This window comes from Euprymna scolopes, chromosome 23 (genome assembly GCF_053919585.1).
Source record: "Euprymna scolopes isolate OS-2025 chromosome 23, ASM5391958v1, whole genome shotgun sequence".
NCBI lineage: Eukaryota > Metazoa > Mollusca > Cephalopoda > Sepiida > Sepiolidae > Euprymna > Euprymna scolopes.
The window spans coordinates 55,522,226-55,531,774 of NC_136504.1; the positions used below are offsets into that span (position 1 = coordinate 55,522,226).

General features: G+C 33.9%; 1 protein-coding gene across 3 annotated transcripts in view; it reads left to right on the top strand.

The window, feature by feature from the left end:
• The window catches only part of LOC145245908 (uncharacterized), a 388,923-nt gene extending 384,680 nt beyond the window's left edge, over positions 1-4,243 (top strand). For all 3 annotated transcript variants that reach the window (XM_080107649.1, XM_080107648.1, XM_080107650.1), the window contains one exon: positions 3,733-4,243. In XM_080107649.1, coding sequence (XP_079963775.1) covers positions 3,733-4,103 — 371 coding nt within the window. In that variant the 3' untranslated portion in view covers positions 4,104-4,243. The remainder of the gene's footprint in view (positions 1-3,732) is intronic.
• Positions 4,244-9,549: the final 5,306 nt, after the last annotated feature.

The window sequence follows — 9,549 nt, forward strand, 5'->3', positions numbered from 1 at the left end:
TATATATATATATATATATATATATATATATACATGAGCAAACAGTTAATAAAAGGTGTTAAAAAACACTTTGAAATGAGTTAAAAACATATTTAATCTGAAAAGGAAACACTCGATAAGTGGATAGTCCTTAATCCGCGGAGTTTCGAAGAAATACTTTCCTTCTCATCAGAGGGTAGGAATTAGCAAAATGCGGGATCGGATTTTGCATGCAAAAGTATTTGATGAAACAACGAGTAAGTCAAAGATCTTACTTGAAAACAAAAATGTGAAGCATTATTATATATATATATATACGAATTGCCTTCAATAAGTTTCCAGGCGTTTTTTTTTTTTGTACAAATATTTAAAATTGTAGATTCATGAAAATTCACTGTCTTATTGCAATCCATCTTATGAGATGACTGACCAATTTTTACGATTGCATGTTCCAATGAACAGCTGCAGCAGGAATTGGAATACACCCTACTAAAGCCTGATTGTCAGAGCTGGTGAATTTCAAAAATGCAATCTGGATGCAAGAACACTTTAAAAGAATGATATGCAATAAAATTCTGTTTTAAACTTGAAACAAATGCCTCAGAAACCTATGGAATGCTTCAGACTGCTTTTGGACCATCTTGCATGAATTGAGCATCAGTTTTTGAGTGGCATACGAGATTCAAGGAAGACAGAGTCTGTGAGGGATGATGGGAGGTGTGAGGAGAGTAAGGAAGACAGGACTCCAGAGTTGATTGGCCAAATAAAGAATTTCATGGATAAGGACTGTGGTGTGTCTATAGAGACAATAAATGCACAGTTTGATGTCAGTGTCGGAACTGTACACACAATTATTTGCAAGGAACTGAAGATGTGGAAAATTTATGTAAAGTTTGTCCCAAAGGTGCTCAGAAAAGATTTGAAAGAAAGACATTGTCATGACAGCAAGGAGATGGTCGCACTGATAAATTCAGATTCCGCAGTCCAGACTTTGATCCCTGTGACTTTTGGTTATTCCCTAAGGTCAAGGAAAACCTTAGAGGCTGTCGTTATGAGACAGTTGAGAAGATGAAAGAGACTGTGACAAGAATCATTGACACACTCACACGGAGGCTTCCAGAAGTTGTTGGAGCAGTACAAGTGCATTGCAGCCGAAGGAGATTACTTTAAAGGGGACTAGTGTTTCATGTGTGAGCTATCAATAAAAGTGCCCATATGAAAAGAGTCTGGAAACAAATTGAAGACACCTCGTATAAAAAAAACAAAAACGAACTGGTGCAACTAAACTTTTGTAAATCATCTTGTATCATTATTATTATTAATAATGTTTCCAGATCAGTTGCGATTATTATTTTGTTACTATAAAAAAAAAAAACACATTAACAACACATTTGTAAATCATATTCTTGGGTATACAGTTATTATTAAAGACGTCTATTTCGAATTTTACATTTACAGAGCATAGTTTGCTAATGCCAGTTTGGAATTTTCTGATTTTGCATTGGTTTAAGTTAGGGACCATTGACTATGATAACTACATTTTTATTTATGAATTTATTAGCCTGGGTGCCCGGTGTTGCCCGGGTGTTTGGAGGTGTGTGTTGAGCAAAAAAAAAAAAAAAAAAAAAAAAAAAAAATGGTAGCAGACAGGCAAGCTCGAATCCGTACCGCGAAGGAGAAAAAGAAAATGAAAAATAAAAAAGATGTGACGTCTTTGCTATTGCACCCATTGCCAAACCAGAAGTGACGTAGGTTTAAACAATCGAAAAGAGGGGATGATTTTCAAAACTATCAGCGAAAAAAGTGACCCCACCCTGTAGAAAAGTGCCCAGTTGAGGGTGAAGTAATTAATGGTTTCAGCCAATTTTTTAATATTTGTCGCCCGAAGGGTCAAACTTCATTACAATACTGATCTTGTGAAAATCTGTCGCTTCTATCGAAAGTTTTAGGCAGACATACATACATTTCAACAGACGGGTGAGATTTATATTATAGACGCCGGGGGGGGGGGGGGGGTTCAAAACAAAAGAATAAGCGAAGTAAGAACTCTGTTTAAATATATATATATATATATATAAAAACAATGTTAAAACTTCTTTAAAAAAAAATCGTTGCCCGGGTGTTTGAGTTGGGGGGGGGGGTTAAAAAAAAAACAAAACAGTTTTGGTAAGTAGTTAGGATCGAACCCGAAGCCTTGAGGCGAAGATGGAAAAGAAAGTGTGCAAAAAACGTTACACGTTACCCGCTCGGCCAACAAGAAAGAGTAACTGAAACACTGAATTTATTTATTTAAGTATTAAAAACAGAATTGACACGTGCCCGCAATAAAAGTTAACTCCGCTACTTCTATTTGACCTCATTAATAAGGTCAAATAGAAGTAGCGGAGTTAACTTTTACTGCGGAGCAGCTTTTGGGTTTTTTTACCCAACTTTGGCTCGTTGTTTCCCCAAGATGTTGGGGGTGGGGGACCAGCTCCCCATAAAAAGGGTATTATCCAGATTGCTAAATGATAGTAACGACCCCGGGACCGTCGGTGAAGAAAGCCTTTTTCGGACATACAAAAATGCGCGCGCTGCATTTGCCTTTTATATATATAGATTATGTGGAGCTTTGAAGTCGTTTTCGATTATTCTATAGAATTAATTCTGGATATTGGTTTGATTATTAAAAGAAAAAAGCTAGGTGTACCATATAACATTCAACCTCCTATTAATTTTTAACTCCTTATTTTTCCTCAAATGGTTACTATGTCCAAAATTATTCTTCTATTTACTAATTAAAGTATTATCACATTCAGAAATATTATTGATGGCCCTATTATTGGCTGCAATAATATTTTTGTTAGGGTTATTCGTATCTAAATATTTTCCCCAATTGATCATAACCATGCTATAGGTCAAAATGTTAGCATTTTGGGTTTGTTTTACAATTCACAGAGATTCGAAAACATGTTAAATTCAAATGTTATCAAAGGTAAGTTACTCTTCTACCTATCTGGAAAAATCTTTAGTAGTTATACTCGCTTTAAAACGTTTAATCAGTTCAAAGAACATAGTGTCTAGCGTTACGTGAGAACAAGAAAAATGGCCACGACTTGACTCTTAAATATTTAAAGTTTGAAAATGGCTTAAAAATAAAAAATTATACAATATACTCTTAGAAATCCTAACCCAATATAGGTTACTGTAATATATATTGGGTAGGTTTCTAACAGTATTTTATATAATTTTTATGTAAGTAATTTTCAAAACTTTGAATATTTAGGAGTCAAATTGCAGTTATGTTTCTTGTTCTCATGTAATGCTGGACACTATTATTCTAAAGAATTAATTCTGGATATTAGTTTGATTATTAAAAGAAAAAAGATGGGTGCACCACATAACATTCAACCTCCTATTAATTTGTAGCTCCTTATTTTGCCTCAAATGGTTACTATGTCCAAAATTATTTATCTTTTTACTAATTGAAGTATTATCAGATTCAGGAATATTATTGACGTCCCTATTATTGGCTGCAATAATATTTTTGTTAGGATTATTAGTTTTCTTGAACCGAATAAACGTTTTAAAATGAATAAAACCACTGAAACTTATCTTGCATTTTATAACATTTATTTGTTATGTGTTTGAATTCTTCACCACTTTTTCGGATCTCTGTGCATTGTACAAATCATCATGCCTTTCATAAATTTGATTTTATCTTCATAAAAAAATAAAAGAATTGAATTTTGTTTTCATGTTTTTGTTCCAAAGGGATCGGAGGCCACGGAGGTACAGGAATCCATGCAGACCTTGAGGATAAGTATAATGAAATCATCCAACGAATCTCTCACTACTCTGTACCCGAAACGAGCACTTCGACACAGGGTGACCCTCCTGCTCCCGCGCACAGCAAAGTCAGTCATAAAGAGAAAGGAGAAGTCATCTCTAACGCTATGCAAGAAACTCTGTCCAATGCGACCCCGATGGACTTTCAGCGCTACATGACGACGCAAGGGAGTAATCCAAACCTCACTCTGCAGTTTCCTACACACAGCACTCATTATCCAAGAACAACGCCGCCCACCACAAATCAAAATGCAGAACCATTCTCGTGGAGATGTGGATCTTGCAATTTGCTTTGATGTTATTCCGATATTGAAGCAGTTGACTTTAGGAATAATCTGAACACCACCAATTATTTAAAACAAACAAACAAAAACCTTTGCTTTTTAGCTGTAAAATATAAACATCAGTGGGATTTGTTAACCATCCGACACAATAATACTTTCTTCGTGAATGTTGGAAGAAAAACGCCTAATTTACTAAAACTAAACCTGATTTCACGTTTTTTAATTTCTGAGATGAGGGTCATATTATTTGGATTCATTGGATCATTATTGTGAAACATCAAGACGTTGTGAAAGTAACACTCAAGATGAAAACAGTAGTCCGATGAATCCAAATAATACGAATAAGCCTGATTTTGTTAGCTATTTTTAAATCAGTATTATTTTAAAGTTAATATTAATTAATATTTCAACTAGTTCGAGTATTCGTCAAAGGAGACTGCGGTTACAATTCTCAGGCGAGTCATACCTCAAAAAATTGTACTGGATGCCTTCTAGTTAAACACTCACCATTATAAGCTGAGGATCAAGGGTAAGTGGAGTTATTCAGAGAAACGAGTGACGTAGTAGCCAATGGCAAGTGAGCCTTTTGGTACCCCTTGATTACAGTCAATCCATTTTATTAATTATTTAATCAGATTGGCTCACGATTCAATCACTGTTGTGTAAACAGACACGGATTAACTGTAATATTGAGTGTTTAGAAAGAACGTATTAAGTATAATTTTTTGACTTGATCAAGGATTGAACCCCCGTCTCCTTGCTCATTAGCAAGCATTTTAACCATTATGCTAACTAGGCCGGTAACGAAAAGTGATAAAATATTGCCAATCACTGACCACTTTAATGTTATCATGAGTTGCATCTTTCACTTGGTGCAGATTGCGAACACACATGACTTATTTTTTGTTATTCCTTTCGACCCAAGGCAAGTTGGTTGATGGACACCCAACTGTTGAGAAATGTCCAATCAAAAACATTTTCTCTCCACCTTCTCTTTGGCTTTCCTCTTCCTCTTTTGCCTTCTAACATACCCCCAAAGCATAACTGACAGGCCAGTGGTTGATCATTTGACATAGCCTAAAAGTTTAAGGGTTTTACTTTTGATTTCATCAAATAGAGAGGGTAGGGAAGTAGTTTGACAGAGGGTGGATATTTTGTTTGTTTGTCAATCAGGCGATGCCCCATAATGAAACACATTACGTGATTTTGAAACACGTCTAATGTATGGAGCCTTTGAGTCGTCCTCGACTATGATCAACCGCTTTATCTTTTTTTTTTTTTACCGGTATCTAATGTATAGGCTCCCTACTTCCTCCCAAAATGCAGTCCATAGAATTGTTAATAAAATTCATAATTCTTTCTGCGATCCAACCATATTTGGTACAAATAAAGTTCACTCTGTACCTGACTTGTCCACCAAGTTTCAGTTATGTTCAACAGTTTTCATTTTATCGATGTTCAATCATATACATACTTGGATACGATGTGCAAAATTATCAATAATAGTAACACACTCCTCTTTTAACATTGCCGTGATTTTGGCTGTGATGGTCTTCTTCAATTCAGAAATAAGCTGAAAATTATTTGATAGGCGTTTTTTTTTTTTTTTTTTTTTTTTTTTTTAGCACAAAAATTTTGTTTTGGTTATGATTTGGTGAGTGTGTGGCATCGTTTACTGTATATATAATTTATATAATATATACACACTGACAATTCTTTTGTCACTATTCTTAAAATCAATACAGAGACGAATATTTACAATTATACTTGTAGTTCATTGACAGAGAGAAAGAGAGAGAAGGACCTTAGTTGTAAGGGCTTGGTTGGTGTGTGACTCGAGACTGTCAGACTGCTCTCTCCTGTTTTCTGTTTATTTTTCTCTTATGTAGTCACAAATCAACATTCCTAGAATTGTAAACATCAAGATATTACATTCTTATTTTATATTTTGCATTGTGCAATTCATAACTTCTGATCTTGGAATGTAAACAGTTCTTTATTTTCATTTAATTAAAATTCCAGTCATTTTTATGGGACACAAAAATGTAGATCAACTCCATCTAGAATGTGCGTCACCATGTCTCTATATCCAACAAGTGTTAAGCCAACTCAGGACCATACCAAAGTTTATTTTTGCACATTGTTGAACAGCGATAAAGCAAAGATTATTGAATACTGAAAGTTGACGGACAAGTCAGGTATAGATTGAAGTATATTTGTATTAAATAGGATTGGATTTTGAATTTTATTAACGATTCCAGGAGGAAGGGGAAAAACACCCTGTATTATGATGGAGATATGATGTCAGTTGTTCAGACCCACATATGATAAAGTTTAGATTACAGTATTATATACTATATTTACTATATATGTACGGCATAATCACGTTGACACACCAGATCTGGTCAGATCACCGAAGTTAAGCAACGCTGAGCCTGGCTAGTACCAGATGGGTAACCATTTGGGAATTCTAGGTACTGTATGTGCTTTCCGCTTATCTTGGCATTATTTCCAGTCGTCCTGAACCTCCACTTCTACTGGTATTCAACAATGTTGACTCAGGAGAGATGTGGCTGGAGATTACCACAAAAATTTCATGCGCAGGCACCCTTACAGTGGGTATTTATAGTCTGTAAAGACTGAAGGAAGCCTTTTTTTTTTTATATTATTCTATACTCTTCGAATTATCTGTCAGCTTGAATGGAATTCTAGTGAGATCTAGTGTAGCTGAATCCACTCTGTTTGTTTTACAATTGTAGTCAGTATGTGTTGTTAACTGACCAGAAGTGACACAACATTTTAAAACATGTTTATTTTGTGAGATATTTTAGTTTGCTTGAAGCAATGTGCATAGTGTGAAAGGAGTTGTGTTTGAAGGCTACAGCAATGCGGTTTGTAGGAAACAGTGGACACGATTGGCATATAAAAGAATAATGACAATATCAGAAGGAATTTTCATTTTGTGTCTTTGTTAAGCTCTTGTTTTGTTTCTATTTAGTGCTTCCATGGGGGGGGGGAAGAACGTTTTTATTTCTTACTAACATTCAATCTCTACTGTTTTCTGTAGAAGCGGAAAAAAAAAAAAAAAGAAAAAGAAAGTATTTAGGTTAATTTCTACCCACCATTTTTATCCATGAACATATTTTCAAAGCAAAGAGCAAGGAAGCGAGCATCTATCACTGGTTCTGAGAAGTTATATTTTTTATTATATAACGAACACAGAATTGTTTTGTTTATTCTTGAATATTAATGAACTTTTTATCTGATAAAAACAAACATCTTTCTTTTATATAAAGCATATTTCTTTAATCATTGTATATTGAATTGTATAAGCGTCAATGCACGATTTGCTTATCAGATGATTTTTTTAAATATTTAATATCACTTACGTCCATACAGACAGAAGGAATGGAGACTATTCTACAGCAATCTTATGAGAAGAACAACAATAATTGTAGAAAATCCACCTGAAAAACAAAAGCTAAAACACGACTGAGACGTCTGTTTGAGAATGGAGAACCACATCATCAGAAGGCACAGTTGATTTTAGACAGTTCAAATAAAAACAAGCCTAAAATGCCAGAGCCAGAAATAATGCCCGAAATAATTAAGAGAAAATTGGACAGATTCCAGAAAAAAAAAAAAAAACTAGCATAGACAACTTACCTAGGTTCTGCACTTCCTATTTAATTACAGTGGCTGCTTCACCAGACTGTTTAGGGTGAAGAGGTTACACAAGCATGGTTAGTAAAAAGCAATACAAACTTCAAATGAATGCGACATCCTAATAAATACGGATGCTTTTTTGATAATTTGCAATCGCACTCTCCAGTCCAATTCCATATGGTCTAATTAGTCGTTTCCAAGATTTCCTAAGCCTATCAAACTTCCTGCGATTCAAGACATCCATGCTTCAACAGCGGTTTACTCAGGAGGATGAACACTCCACCGTACCAACGTAATTGATTTGTCCTTTGGATAATGCCTATGCTGGACAAATGTACTTTCAAAGAAATTCTTCAACCTAATGCGCTGGGTCAGATTTCACATTGCCAATTCATTGGTTTTGTCGTTGTGTGTTAGTTGGATGTGAGAAAACTGGATGAAGGCGCAGCATTCGCTGTTGTATAACATGATGCATCTAACACAGATGCTATACAACTAACTGTTGATGTGGGGGAGAACTTCAAACGTTATCAGAAGCAACAACTCAGAAAATTTTGCCTATGCTGTCATTTCTCTGAAAAAAGAAAAAAAAAAGGGTTCACATGTAGTAGCCACTATATATATATATATATATATATATATATTTTTTTTTTATTTATTTTTTTTTATTGTTTTTTTTGCGGCAGATTATTATTGAATGAACCTACCAGATTATCTAAACAAACAAAAAAAAAATCAATATTTAACCCTTTATGATCTGGTTGAACTAATTCGTTCAGTTGTAAATAAATGAATATAACGGCATAAATAAAGTGGTAATTTATTCAAATACGCCTTGTACGTATTAGTTCAGTATCTGTATAGCTGTCAGATACCTCTAGATTGCAACTGTCCATTGCTTTACATTCAGTATGCTGCCATCTGTGTTGGAGAGTGGAGGAATTTGTTTGTCATAAACACACTTTATTTCAAGTGCTATGGATCACAGTAAGTTTATGAAATGCAAAAATTTTCAGTGGTTATTTAACTATTGAACTTCATAATAAAAGATCATTATAGTGAAAGAGTCCGTAAGTCATACTATCATTACCATTTAAACTAAAATTAACAAATATTTTTTAATCACCTACATAATTCAGGTCATTAAAGAATTAAATATTTGTAGGGGTGCTCAGTTTCTAATGTAACGTTCTAGTAAATTGATCACCCATTTTAGAACCACTGGAGTTTTTAGGCCAAATTTTGTGAATTTAGCTTTATTTTAAGTAGTTTGGCCTTTTTTTTTTAAATTTCACTTGAAATTTTCCCTTTTTCCGATTATTTTCTATACATATTTATGGTTATCTTCAAGCTTTGTCACCTGACATTTACAAAGGTTTTGCTCGGATTAATTTTTTTTTAAATGGGTGATCAATTTACTAGAATATTTAAACATTGATTTTTTTTTTTTTTTTCATATTTTTTGTTAATCTGGTAGATTGGTGTCCATTCGCCGAAAAAAAAAAAAAAATAAAAAAAAAATAAAAAAAATAAATAAATAATTAAAAAAAAATATAGTGGGGAGTACCGCTAATACATGTGAACCAAAAAAAAAAAAAAAAAAAAAAAAAAAAGGTTTAAATGAGAATATGAAAAAATAAACTTGTAACAAATGACATCTTCCAAATCATAATGCAAGGTGATTCATTGACATCTATGTTGATGACACAACCACCTATAGCAGCACTTTGGGGAGCACTGATCAAAATGTTGCTGATTTTTTTTATCTTCTGATTTGGAGCATGCAGTTCAA